The sequence below is a fragment of the Apaloderma vittatum genome, unplaced genomic scaffold (genome assembly GCF_000703405.1).
Source record: "Apaloderma vittatum isolate BGI_N311 unplaced genomic scaffold, ASM70340v1 scaffold2619, whole genome shotgun sequence".
NCBI lineage: Eukaryota > Metazoa > Chordata > Aves > Trogoniformes > Trogonidae > Apaloderma > Apaloderma vittatum.
In genome coordinates, this window is record NW_009734422.1 from 9,811 (window position 1) to 24,352 (window position 14,542).

Below are 14,542 nucleotides of genomic sequence, written 5' to 3' on the forward strand. Positions count from 1 at the left end.
AAAAAAAAAGCAACCTGTGACTGATGTTTGTCGCTGGCACAAAGGTGAAGCTGGACTACTGCAGCAGGACTAAAAGGACCGATGTGAAATGCAATGCCAGTGAGTAAAGAATCAGCCCTGATGGACAAGGATGATCTTTTATTACATTACAGAGGGAAGGGAAGCCGACCTTGCACACCTCATGTGTCAGTAACAGACGGAGAGATGCCAGCCCCAGGGCAAGGGGTATGGCTCCTTCGCATGAGCACAACAACACGGCGTCCCTGCCTGCTGTTCGGCACACACCTCAGCTGCCCCGGGCTTGAGCCTCTTTGATTCCATCGCAAGGGCACAGGGCATGTGGCTGAAGCAGGGTTCTGCCAACCAAGGAGGCATGGTTCAGCCTGGGTGCATGCAGCTGGAAAGGAGAAAGCCCAGCAGGAGAGCAGCGCTCTGATGCTGCCTGCCCCAGCAGTGTTGGGTTCTCCTGCAGACACAAGTTCCAGGATTTTTGGACCCTCCCTGGCACTGACTCTCGCCCAGCTCCATGTTTCCAAGTCACACCCTTACTCCCAGGCCTTGATGTTGCAGATCGGCCGAGGAGCCTTTCTGCAATCACCGCCTGGGCTTGTCCTCCTCCGATGGGCACGCATCAGTTCCCCGCACTGTGAAAAGGAGCAAGGGCTGATGTATCGAGAAGCGAGCTGCTCGGTACATCCTCTCCCAACAACTAACTCCCCCTGCGTGTCCCAGTGTCTGAGCTACTCAGCCCACTGTGCCTAATTCTCCTGTCACGGCCGCTCTTGTTCCCAAAACTGTGACCTTTATTTTGTGTGGCATCACTGTCGATGTGGCAGGAACTCTCCACTGATCTGTAGGGGCAGCAGCAACCCAGCAGGTTGCTCAGGGATCTGCCAGATGTGCCTGGGATGACTTACTGGGGAGGGACTGTCCAACCAGTTCCCTGCAGCTCACCCCAGCACTGGTCCGGGAGGCCCCCGAGTGCCCCCCCAGCGCTGCTGTCACTTTAGCCCAAGCAAATGTCACTGCTGCTGCACCTGTGATGCCTCGCTACGAGGCTACAGATGTTTATTCCCCCCTACTCCCTGCAGTTGACCTGAGGAAGGGCATCCGTGCTTGAGAGGTTGTCCCCTGCCACCAGCCTGCCCTCTATAAAGTCTCGGTGCAGAGAAGGAAATAGGGAGGGAGCAGCCAGCGTTACCTGGAGAGCGACTCTAAGCGAAGCACAACTGCCATCTCCTGGCGGCCAGGCCAGTTGTCTCCTCTGCAAGAAGCTGGTTGAGCTGCACAGCGACAGTCTCAGTCCAGATTTTGCTGGAGGTTGTCTAGTCTTGATGCTGCTGCCATTGGGGTACGGTGCAAACAGCCCCAGTTATGCCGGCTCCCGCTGAAGTGCCCTGGTGACCTTCTCAGAGGTGAAGGATCCCCCGAGGCCACCCTTCTCTGGGAAGCAGGGCTGTGTGGGGCTGCAGGGAAGCTGGAGCTGGGCTGAGCTTTACCAACCAACAGGGATGTTTGCAAAGAGCTTCAATACAGCCCCCCCGCCGTAAGGCGTTGTTATCTAAGATCATTATTATGACAGAGAGGAAGCAAAGGAGGTGACGAGTCTGCAAACAACTTTGCCTCAAAGTCCAACGCTTCTGCACTTGCCTGTATTTATATAAATTTGTGCATGTGGTGCCTAAATAGCTGTAACTGCAGGACATTAAAGAAACTAAACTCACTCAAGGGAATCACTCAATTTATTAAATTTAAGTGAGATTTGCTCCCAGGCAGATAGCTACACTTTTAGATGTTTCCAGTTACCAAGGCTCTCTTAGATGCTTCATGAGTGGCTTTCAACACATTACCTTGACTCCTGCACTCACCCACCTCTGGGAGCCCACAGGGCAGAGCTGGGACACAAACCTTTCTGCTGCATCAGTTCAGGCTCAGGCACGGTGAAACATCCACGTCCCTGCGACAGCCCCAGCGATCGGCTTCGCTTGCTCTTAGCCCCACCAACAGCCGCGCTAGTACAAGGCCGTGGTAAATAACAAGCACAACGCTTTGTGATGCCGAATACAAAAATTACCAAAATTACTATGCCGTGACTTTCTGTGCATTTATATGTGAGAGAGACCGTTTGGCACACTTGCTTCGATGACTAAAGTTGGGTTCACCTTGTTTCACAGCCGTTCTGGTTGTTCCTGTTGAATGCAGGCAAACCTGTAGCACCAACATCCATTACAAACTGTGTGCCTGAAAGCATTTTTTTTCATCCCTCCTGACTCCTGACCCGGCGTTTTTATCTCTGCCTTGACAAGCGAAAAGAAAGAAAACTCCAAACTTGGCTTAAATGGAGCAGAAATAAAACTGACCTGTAAATACAGATTTAAGTCTCCAGCCTTTTTATTTATACAAGGATTCAAAGAACATATTTCAACTTTAGATAAACAGTGCAAGAGAGTTACAAGTACCTTGGTAACAGAAAGAAATAGGTAACTGTCCAGCTATGCCAATAAGTGAAATAAGTCTTACTCCTGCAGATAGAAATGCATCTGTTTAAAGCAAAGGTCGACTTTAGATACTTTGCTGCACCTTAGCCCCTACCAAGCCCACCAGAAAACAACAGGCAGTTTGTCAATTGTAAATGATAAGCAGCTGTGCTCTCAAAGCCTTTTGAGACCCTCGCCCTTAGTTAAAACATACATGGCATGGCACCAGAGCAGGCTGAAAGACAGAGACACTTGGAAATCCACTGTTCCTGGTTCTCCCCAGAATTAACAAAGGCATCCTTGTTAATATTTTTTTTTCCCAGATCACCATCGCCCTTGGCATCCCTGTGAAGCACGAGGCCTTTTCAAACCATGAACTCTCCCCTCACTAACGCCGAAGCAGATGTTCCTCCCCTGTTCCTTGGAGCTCCCCCTTCATGTACCCACCCTGGGGCAGCCAGAAGCCCCTCGCCCGCCCGGCTGCAGGGCTCAGGGGGTTTGTCACGACGGTTTTGAGCAGGCGACTGCCCAAGAAATGTCATTTTTAAGTACTGAAAGACCCCGGGTCCTGAGCTGGCCTGAGCACAGGCTCAGGGTTTGCCTGGACCTGGGACGCCTTCAGCTTGTTGAGCCATGCCAGGGGTTGTCCAGCCATTGGGCAACTACGGTTTGGCTTTGGGTTTACTTTAGTTTAGAGCGATACCGAGTCGATCTCTCCTGGGGGCACTCGGCTGTTTTGTCTCCCTGCTGGAAGGTGATGTGGCCAAACGCAGCCTTGCGCCACCAAACTGCAGCAAGCTGAGGGAAACCCCTTCAAGGCAACGAAGGGAACAGGACAAAAATTAAAAAAACAAAACCAAAGGAATGAGCAGGAACCCACAAAAAGCAGCTGCGTGAAGGGACAGACCACACCTGAGCGGACGCAGGGCTGAGGAGGCAGGAAGCATCCACATCAACATCACACCTAACGGCAACAACAACACCACCCAGCCCGGCTCCAGAAGGACCAAATTCATGGTCCTTGGGGCTTGGAGGGACGCTGAAGTGGGAGCTCAACCCCAGGCAAAAGTAGAAGGCATCAGGAAGGGCTTCTCCTGCATAACAGTTTTTACAGCATCCTTGAGGCTTTGCTTTATTAATTTGAAACCGTCAGGTTTTGTTGCTGTAACAGGACCAATAATGTGGGCTATTAAATCGTTAAAGTATTAACCGGTCAATCAGTAAATTATTGGCTTCACCTTTAAGTTGTGTTCCCCTTGGGGCCCGTAAGAAGCTTTTGAGGGTAACAGGCTGACAGCAAGCACTGACTGCCCAGAGGTGGAAATGACAAGGACTTGCCTTTCGATCTCCCCTTCTGCAAAGCAAAACATTGACCTTGGCATCCATGTGTTAAAACTCCAACCCAACCAAGTTTTGAAGAGCGTATAATGTTTTCAAGCCTCCTTCCCTCCCCTCTCCCCACCCCGTTTCTTTTTGCTTTGAATGTAAAGTTTCTACAGGATTGGTTGTGAGGGTTTCTCTAACTGAAGGCTAAATTTGTATTGGCAATTCTGGTTAAAAAAAAAAAAAAAGACAGAAACTCGATAGAACTGTAAAAGTAGCATGGAACTTGGCATATTTCTAGAAGTAAATAAATCTGTTTCAATCCATGACCTGTACATATCCAGTCCTGGGTTCTGATGGGTCTGGCGGCGTTGTCGGTCCTTTAGCCAGCATCTAGCATCCTGGCTTTCATTTTTGAAACCCCACCAGGTTAGATCAGTTTTAACCGTACAGGGCAGAAGAGACACCAAATTGGGAACTTTAGTCACTGTGACTTGGAGAAGCCAGTCAAAGTTGGCTAAAACCTCTGCCTCCGTTGAGCCACTGGTCTGCATCACGACCTAGCCCAGGTAGGACCCTGTGCTGGGGAGGGCAGGTGACAAGCTCCCCCCACACCAGCCAGTGCTGGCTTTCAGTGTTACCTTGCTCACTTTCTCGTTTTCCCTTGAATTGCACATTCTAGAAACTGCTAATATTAAAAATGTTTTTGTGTTTTGTTTTTTTTCCCCCCCCTTTCTTATAAAACAGCCAAATCCCAACCCCATGGTGTTTGCTCAGCCCAAAGACACGTGTCCTGTGGCAGGACAGCAGAGAAACAGGGGATGCTCAAACATTTGCTGTGCAGACCAGTAAAGTAAGGAGATGATGGAGACACACCTGCCCTCCCTCCCAGCCGCAGTACAAACACGTTTGAAACTTAAACCTAACCCCGTACGAATGAAGCCCAACCCCTGGGTGTGCTCTTGGCCCAACCAGTCACAGCGACTGTGTTGTATCTCTAACACTTGCTAAACCTACACCTCCAGCTGGCGCTTGCCGTACCTGCCAGGTACAGAAGCATCCTTCTGGAAGCCCCCGAAGCACACAGCCCTACAACCACAGACACTCCTACAGCTACATCAGGATATTTATATCTTCCACCAACCACCCCCAGTCTCAAAACCCAACACAGAGTCCACCCCACCAAGCACTCTGGTGTTAGGGCAGCCACCAGCGTGACCCGGAGGCTGGAGTGTGGTGGGACAGGGGTGGCAGAAGGCGAACCTGGCTCTTCCCTGAGCCAAAACGGGCGTCTGACCTGCTGCCTCACCCTGTCCCTGCAGCGGTTAGGGAAGAGACAGGGGAAGCAGGAATTCACTTAAACCTACAATGCAACAGGAATGAACACCAGAAGAAAAAAAGAATATCCCAAACAAGACGTGTCCCTTCCTCACATGCCCCCAACAGGTGCCACCTTGAGTCAGTCTCCTGGGGGAGATTGCTCAGGGCTAGTTGCTACCAGCCCCTCTGCCCCAAGGCAGCTGCTGGCAGGGAGTCAATCCCACATGTGCCTGCTGCGAGTTCTCACAACCAGTCGCAATGCTCCAGTTAGTAAAAAGCCCCCGGTCTTTCTTATAAAAAAAAAAATAAACAAAAATAAAAGGGATTCCCTTCTATGGCTGGGGCCAGAGGAGGAGGAAGCAACAGAACTGTCTGTCAAGGGGAAAATCCCACTGTGCGTGTTTTCATCTCTCTGTTACCTGCGACGGTACTGCACTGCAGGTACAAATTGGACCATTATTGGGTAAAAAATGGCTTTCCAACTAGCATGCAAAGAAAAAAATACCCCGAACCCCAACCCCTAACACTCATTCCCAGTCACTTAGATGTAGGAGACCTACATTTCAAATTGTCGTCAGCTACGAGCTCTAGTCAAGAAACCCACCTGTGACTTTTTCCAAAGAAAAAGCGAGTTCTGCGTTTTTTGGGTCCAACAGCCAACTGTTCCAACCCACCAAACCTGCTCACGCTCCTACACACGCCACTGGAAGCGAAGGGCCGTCTCCGCCTGCCTGGCGAGTACAGAGGGGAAAAAAACCCAAAAGAGCCTCTGAACTGCAGCACTGGAGGGGCGCCAACGACCGCAGTCTCTCCGCATTACGATGTGGCGTCGCTCTCAGCACCGTCGTGGTCACCAGCGCTCCGGCCAGCGGCCGGGTTGGTAAGATCAGGGCAATTGCATATTCCACTGGAGGCAGCAGAAGAGCTGCCCTGGGAGGGGCTGGCCAGGTTCCCCCCGCCAGAGGCCTCTCTGCAAAGGCTCGATTCAGCCCTGAGAGCCAGTTGGTGGCAATAACAAAAGTAAAACGATGAGGTACGGAAAGAAGGGCCCAGCATTGGGGAAAAGACCAAGAAAGAAGAAAACAGCTCGAGCACTGCCAGAAATAGCAAACAACTGAAACCTTTTTCTCCTCCCCTTCTTTTTTTTTTCTTTTTCATTTTTTTTTTTTTGCCAAGGTGAATTAAATATGTCCTTTGGTTGGTTGGTTGGTTTTGGCAAAGTGAAGCCCTCGGCCACAGTCTCTTTCCTGGCTGTGCTAGCGAGTTACCGGCACAAGTGCTGCGCGGCAATGAAAGCCACCGAAAGGAGGAGAAGGAAGGCAGAAGGCAAAGATCTGCTGTCGGCCCCATTGACGCCGTGTCCAGACTGCTTAGGAATTGCGTGCGTTTCTGGCTGCCTGGTGCTGGGGCTCTTAGAAAGTCTTTTGCCACAGACGTCGTCAGGACAGCTGTCACCGCTCCCGGAGCCGCTCATGTCGTCACCTGCGCAGAGACAAACGTGGGGTGAGCCTTCCCCTTGCTGCAACCCTCCAAGAGAGCACCTCCTTCTCTTTGCATCCCACTGTGGGATCCAAGCCCATATCTGATCTCCAGCCAATTTTAACCACCACTGCTGGAAACCTCTGGAGGAGACGGGAGCAGTGCTCCCATCAGCAGGGCTGGGCTGGGACTGCCACCCCGCAGCAAGTCGGTTGTGCTCAGACAGACCCTCTGCAGCCCAGAGCCAAAAGCCAAGTCACCACAACTCCTCTGTGGTGCTGGGCCCAGCTGCAGGATCTGCACAGGATCTGCACGGGATCTGCACGGGATCTGCACGGGATCTGCAGGCTGCCCAGCCCGACTGCTCAGCCCCTCTCGCCTCCCCGGCTCTGCTAAACTCACTTGCATCTTGGAAATCCACGTCGTTGCCGATGTTAGCGTTGCCCAGCCGGTTTGTCATGATCTTTAGCTGCATGATTTGCTGGCGAATGGTCATGTCTGGCTTGGTGATGTCCACCTCCACCTCCGGGTTGTTGATCTGGTTAGCTAAGCCATCTCCCATCACTTCGGGCAGGTAACTGCGAAGGAAGGCGACAGGTTTAGATGTCTCCCACCCCAGCTAAGCTTTCCCCGTTCCAGACACCGGTGATAATCCAAACCCCAGAGAAACTGTAGTCGGTGGTGTTGGCTTGTCGAACGGCCGCCTTATGCTGGTGTTTGCTGTGAGGCAGCCAACTCTCTGGATGGCTGAGGAGCACCTTCATCCCTGCCCTGGTTAAACCCTGCGGGGATTGACACCCTGCAATGACTGAATGCCCTCAGCTCAATAAAACCAGACAGGCCACCAGGGAAGCTTCAGTGAACCAGGAGCTGTCAACCAGCACTCGGAGCTGTGCTGCTCCCTCCCACCTGCTCCTGCAGATCTGTGGCAAGGATGTGAAATATGGAAGAACTGAAGGTGCCGGCTCCAGGCTGGACCAGCGTGGCAAGTCTGTGGAGAGGAGCAGAGAAGGTTGTGTGCCAATCTCTTCCCCTAACCCTAACGCTTTAACCATCAGCCACGGGTGGGAGGTGTTTCTGTGGCTCTTTGGTGTCACCTGAGTGCTTCCTCTCATGAACAGCATTTCAAAGCAATAGAAACACACATATACAATACTCATCAGTGGCTCTGGAGTTTTGAGGTAAATCCAGCCCTTCTGCCTTCTGAGCGCACGTGGAATTGCAAAACTGCTTTGTCGGTACAAAACGACACAGTTATTTCATGAAGAATGGATTTCAATGCTTAACCCTCTGCCACACAGCAAAATGGCAACAGGCTTGACATTCCCCAGGCACTCGTTTTTCAGGAAAAGCAGCATTTCTGTGGACGGGGACAGACCTTTTGGTTCAGTTTGAACAAGTGGGGCTGGCTGAGATGATGTCTAAGTGCCTTTTATCAGACCCTCCCTCTCTCACCCCAGACTGGTGCTGTATTAGCACCCTGACCCTTTCCATACCTGCCCTTGGTCATCCCGTTCCAACATTTGTCATCTGTCGCTGAGCTGGCCATTACTTTTTTGCTGCACAGGCTGCCAGGCAGGGTGATCCAGTAAGTCTTGAGAGCTGTCAGATTCCCTTTGGCATCTAAAACCTGTAAACAAAGGGGATGGTCAGAGCCAGGAGAGCTCTGGGGCACCCCAGGGCTGTGGAAAGGACAAAGATACTGTCTTTTTTTTTTTTTTTTTTCCATCAAAAAGCCTGTTTTTATACAGACAAGGAAGTGTCACCAGCCTTCCCCTAAAGACCAACCACCAACCCAAGCACACAAGGTTATATGCTAAGGAGTGTTCTGGTACCCTAATATTAATCAATAGAAAATCATCTTCTGGGCCATGAGCCAATGCTGAGAAGCAGCCTTGGTGGCAGCCAGAAGAGCTTGGCCAGGGTGGGACAAGCAACGTAGGTGAGCGAGGAGCCTCGGAAACATGAGATGATGGCAGATCCCAGAGCTCACAACCCAAAGTCTCCACGCAGAAGGACCTCTGGCCCCAGTATCCGGGCTGGACTGCCTGAGACCGAACGACACCAATGGCAAGGAGCCTCTTCAGATAAGTTTGGCACCAAAGCCCCGAGAATCTGGTTATCAGCAACCCAGTCCCTGACCCTGCGCCTGAGGCAAGATCAGATCTCTTGAGGTGACGCCAGCACTCGCCGATCTGATCTTCTTCAGGCTCGCCAGTCGAGGCGACTCAGCAGCCAGTGGAGTGGTTTGCTCTGATCTGTAGGACCCGGTGCGGTGCTGGCCAGGATCCTGGGGCTCCTGGTGCTCCAGGGGCTCCCAGCACCCCTGCCCTGGCACCCCGGCACGGAGGGAGCATCAGAAGCAAACTCACCAGCATCTCCAGTGCTTGCGCAGAGGATTTTGCTTCCAAGGCCACCTTCCTTGTCCTTTTCTTGTCCTCACTGCTGGAGCCTTTTATGCTGATTTTAGGGTTTCCACAGCCTTGGAAAACCTGAAAAACAAACCAAACTCTCTAGTCTATGTTTTGACGCTATTTTCTTAATTAAGTAGCACTGCACAGTGATTTTTTTTTTTCCTTATTTATGTTTATATACCTGCAAGATGGCCAAGATTCTGCTTAGCTTCTGGTCAGGTCACTCTTGTGCCAAGCTGTGTTTTCAGCAGTAACTGGTTTTGGTTACTGTTATCAAGCAAAATGCTCAGCACTTACACAAAATTAACACATGTTTTCAGATGAGTCACCAATGTTGACACTAAATGATTTCCAGAGATTTTATCTGTTCCTGTTCCGACTGAAAAACAAAATTCTGGGAAGAATGGGATGGGAGTTGCTCACACTCATTGTAAGCAGTGGTGTGGACTTAGAGGTGGGCGTCACTGGTTTGGACAACAGAGTGGGGTGGGACTACCCCATTGACTCTGGCAGTCAGCACCCACACCCAGCAAAGAAATGCTCCCTCTGACCAGGGGAGTGGAAAAGCAGTAGGTATGTCCCAATCTGTCAGGTCAGGTGTTTCTGGGGCAAATGAGGAAGCCAAACTGATTTACCTGCTAACTTTGTGTATGCCCTGTCATCCTAACCACCTGCTCAGGTGCGGGACGTAGCTGAAGAAAAGCAGAGGTACTTTGAAGGTACAAGTCTTCAGACTTTGCCTCTAGGAAGAGAAAATGGATGTCCTGGAAGTGCCTCTTTCTCCCAGTCTCTGCATGACCAGTCCAGGCGAGGACACCTCTGTGCAGGCAGCCGAGCTCCACTGTGGCTGGTGGAAGGAGAGCTCGGACAGCCCGGTTTAACGATGCATCAAAGGTCAGCAGGGCCTTTGCACTGTCAGTTTGATTCAGGAAACACCAGCCTTTACGAAGGAAGTCATCTGATTTGAAAAGATGGCTCCAAGCTTGCTGTGGTTACCAAGGTGCTGTCAGGATCAATAAATTTGACTTTGCCCGGTGTCCCCTCAGAGCAGAGAAATCCAGAGCTCAGAGGGGAGCACTGCTGAGGCAGCTCCTGCTAGTGGATTCTGACAGCCAGCAGCAAAGTCCTCATCTAGACAAGAGTCCCTTTGGTGACAGTGGCTCTCAGCGGTGTGTCTGAGGGACATTCAGCCCCCCGCACTCTCCTGCTCACCAGATGAACCCAACGACTCTGGCAGCTCAGCACCAAGCCGATTCGTTCATCTGTCCTCCTTTGCTCCGTGCTAAAAGCCCCACCTTGAAAACTGTACGTAGAGCATTTTCATCTTGGTTCTACCAAAATAAAATCGACTCAGTTTCGCTGCTGCATCTTTCTTATTGGCCTATTGCTGTTAGCAGGAGACAACTCCTTCAGGAGGTAAAAGCCCTGGGAGGTGTCCAGGACCACAGAATCACGTTAGGGGTTGGAAGGGACCTCAAAAGATCATCTTGTCCAACCAGGGGCTCTTGCAGCAGCTCCAGCACGGCATGGTACCAAGGCAATCCTCTTGACAGCCCAAAGGCTTTAGGTGAGCAACACCCATTACCAACGGAGAGAACACATGTTCTGCAGGCTGAGGTGATCAATAGTCCCCTGCACAGTGACAGCAAACAGGTGTTTGCAACCTTTGCTAGCTCCTGCCGCCTGAAATCCATCAGAGAGCTTCAGGGAGCTACGAGGAGCGTGGGAAAGCAGCGAGAGTGCTCTGTGGTGCAGGGAACACAGGGCTCAGAACCCAAAGTGTTTCTTTCCAGAAGTTTTCCCCGAGATCCCAGGAGAACCCATGGCCGAGGGTGTCACTGGATCCAAGGGCCATTTCTGGCTCTTCTCACAAATGGCAGGCAGTGCCCTGGCTCTAGGCTGGTGATGGATGAAGCCCTCAGCTGGAGTCCAAGCCTGCTGCCCTCAGCCCTGGGAGAGAAGACTCTGGACTGGGCCAGCCCCGAGCTCCTTTGGTGACAATATCCTTACCCGATCACTTTGTCACAAAAAAAAAAAAAAGAGCTTAGAGCTGCAGCCATGTGCAGCTCCTGACCTCTGCTATCAGTGCCACCAGCAAAGACTGCCATGTCCTCCTGGTCGCCAGATCACACTGAGAAGCTTATCAGACATGCTTGGTTGCTCCAGTTGAACACCAGTTAAGACTATTTACTCCTTTTCCTTTTACTAAATTTACTATACGCCCCTGAGAAACACCTTTCTTTGCAGATGATGTCATGTTTTCCCACATCGTAGGCTTGCGTTTATGTGGACAACCTCAGTCTCACCTAACAAGGGAAGAAAGTATATGGCCTTTGATGTCAGAAAAGAAACCTAAACAGGTACTTTGATTCACTCTGCTGTTAGTGCTTTGACCTGTGCCAGTGAATTCTTGCTTGGCTAATCAATACTTCCAGGCCTTCCCTTCTCCAAGATCTGATTAGGACCTGCCCCCCTCCTTTCATAGAATCATTCCGGTTGGAAAAGACCCTTGGGATCACTGAGTCCAACCATTAACCCTAGTCTACAAAGCTCACCCCTGCATCGAAAAAACCCCCAACAAAATCCAAAAGAAGCTCATCTGCATCTATGCCCTAACTGTGGGATGGCTGCAGGACTCAGGGAATGTCTGGGCAAAAAGCAGAAGCCCTGGAGGGCTGGTTTTGTTCCCAAAGCTTCTCCTACCTGCAGCTACAGGGCTGACTGCAGCGAAGTGGATACATACACTAAAAATAGAAGAGTGACAGAAAAGAGCTTCATGATACAGTTCTTGGAAGAGAGGTGAGCACCAGGACAGCCTGTTCTACACTCTGCAGACAGACTGCCACGTTGCTGCTCTGTCCCACTGTTACAGCCCAAGAGCCCCGCGTTTCCGCTGCACAACATCACCCCGGGGCAGGTTAAAGCAGCTGCCTCCTGTCACTAGGGACCCTGTGCTTCCTGCAAACGCCTCAGCTCAGCCAAAATACTGCAGGATTCTTCAGACACGGAGGCACCTGCCAACAACCGGCATCCTGCCTCCCACCGTCGCTGCATAAGCAGTTCCACCCCATGGACCCAGAGCTCTGATCTCTTTCATCTTTCGTCTCTTGTTCAGTTGAATATCGAGCAAAGACCCATTTGGTCCTGGCAGTTACCTCAGCCAGGTCCAGGCTCTTTCTTACCTTGGCTGTGATCGAATCTTTGTTTTCTTGCAAGTTAGAAATAGCTTCAGAGATCCTCATGTGAATGGTCCCTATTACAGCATCTACATTGTACGGTCCATCAATCCGATCGGCCACCACAATCAGGGAATCTGGTAAAACAAGGCAGAGACACCTCTCATCAGACTCTGTACAGACCAAGTTAAAGATCATGCTCGTGCCGGGTGGGATCAGCTGTCGGCCCCTCGGCAGGCTCATTCAGAGACATCTCTTCATTTTTCACTACTGCCCAAGTGGATTTAGCAACACGCCAAGTCACAGCTTGGAAGCATGATGTATTTATTTCCAGCATCAAAAAGAAAGCAGAAAGGTTTTGCTGTTTTGCTTGAGCAAGAATGGAAAGAAGGGCCAGGGTTTCCAAGTTATTGCGCTCTCTTTTCCTGTGACACAAGGGGGAAACAGGATTCACATTCTGGTTTTTGCTGCTGGTTGCTGTAGGACTCAGAGTGGTGGCATTGCTTGTTATGCTACACCTAAACCTATGCATGCTAATAGCAAACCACTCCTGCAGCATATTAGTGATAATCACCAATAAAGTTAGCAAACTGAAACTTGGAGAACAATTTCCAAGACTCCCTGATGGAGCCAGTTTGGGGGAAGGAAGCAAAGTATAGTTTTCCATGAGAAAACTTAGAGTATAATTCACATTAAGGCTTAGCAAACAGTGCCTGAGGGGGTCAGGTAAAGCCACCTTTCAGCTTATTCCAGAATAGATGAGTGGAGTTAAACATAGCAGAAGAACGATGCCCTTTGCCCAATACCCCTGACCAAAAAGACGTAAAACCACACTAAAAAGGCCTAGATAATACAATAAAACATATGATAGATTAGCGAGCAACAATCCGAAGTCTCTAAGGACACAGTATAATATTTCACTTCGAACCGTATCGATGGCCACTGACTTTTTTCCAACCTCTCAAACAAAAAATTAAATATGCAAATATTAAACTAGAGTTTATGAAACTATGAAGTATGTAATTGGTTCAGTTGCCCCACGCTGGGCGCCAATAAATCTGTTGAAGTTTAAGTCTTAGACTTGCCACTGAAATTTGACAGATGCTCTCTGTGATCCCCCATACAAGAGAATATGTTAATACAGGACCCACATCTTCCAGATCCTGAGCAGAAAGAAAAAGTCCCAGACTGGACTTGGCAGCATATGGGAACATCTGAGCCCAGAGTCCTGATGACAGTCCAAAAGAAACCAAAAAGGAGCTGTGCTGCTCCCACCTGGGGTGAGGGGAAGACAACCTCCAGCACAGGAGGGAGGCTGAAGAGTGATGGCAATCCTTCCAGCACAGCAGCATTAAAGAGCCCAGACCTCCTCTTAGGGCCCTTTTATATGGAGCACCATGGGAAGGGACACTGCGACTGGTCCATTTGGGTCACCTGACTCACCCTCTCGTCCCCATAGGCACAGCTGTGCCCCTCTGCCACTGATGGCCACTGGTGCCAGGAGCTCCAGAGAACCTTCACCCTGGTGCTCTCAAACCAGGACGCTGGGAAATAACATCTCCTGCAACACCAAAGAGCTCGAGGTTTAACTTTGCTGCCTCTCAGGGGCGGCGTCGCCTTTGAGACTCTATTTTCCAGACAATTTTAGCTTGCAGAGGAACTAATCTTGACATACAAATATTTAAGTCAAAGGCTGCACCCCTAAATGGGTGATAAATTCTGTCTGAACCACTTACCATGCAAATCTCCCTCAATTTGACCTGCCCTGATTTGTCAAACTGAAAGAGTAATTCCGAGTTTAAGGCAACAAAATCCTCCCCAGCTACATAGAAAGGCCTGGGGAAGGGTGAAGAATGGACAACGCCAGTGAACTGCTGCTTTTGGCTCTACGTCTTGCTCCAGTCCTTGATCAAATCGCAACCTCTAAAATGGTTGAAAGAAACAATTTGAAAGAAGCTCCATTCTTCTCCTGTCCACCACCCCTTGACAGTGTCTCTGGGGAAAAATATGATCGAATAAGTGCAAAACGCACCTGGAGTTGCATCCCCGACAATCAAGGCGAGCTGTAGGGTGGCCTTTCAGTCATCCTGCCAGGAGAGCTGTGACCCGTAGCAGTTGGCTTGCTCTCGTCAGAAAGGCCAAAACACCATCAAAATCCTGGTGTAAACCTTGGGGAAGGGAATACTCCTCCCAAATTGCTGCGATGGGCAGCACTTCCAATTAGCCACAGTAAGTTGTCACTTGGCTCGTTAGTCCCCTGCGTGAGGTGGGCAGCTGGCCAGCGCACCTCACCGAGCAGCGGTTCCGTCTCTATTTTGCAGCGTCCCTTGAGAAGCAGATGATGCTTCAGCAG

General features: G+C 50.5%; 1 protein-coding gene across 1 annotated transcript in view; it reads right to left on the reverse strand.

Annotated features, from left to right (window-relative positions):
- Positions 1 to 6,256: 6,256 nt before the first annotated feature.
- Positions 6,257 to 14,542, reverse strand: part of GPC1 (glypican 1) — a 23,998-nt gene continuing 15,712 nt past the window's right edge. Inside the window, exons 4-8 of the mRNA XM_009876239.1 lie at positions 12,196 to 12,326; positions 8,972 to 9,091; positions 8,096 to 8,229; positions 7,002 to 7,177; positions 6,257 to 6,602 (exon numbers count right to left, since the gene is read on the reverse strand). Coding sequence (XP_009874541.1) covers positions 6,385 to 6,602; positions 7,002 to 7,177; positions 8,096 to 8,229; positions 8,972 to 9,091; positions 12,196 to 12,326 — 779 coding nt within the window. The 3' untranslated portion in view covers positions 6,257 to 6,384. The remainder of the gene's footprint in view (positions 6,603 to 7,001; positions 7,178 to 8,095; positions 8,230 to 8,971; positions 9,092 to 12,195; positions 12,327 to 14,542) is intronic.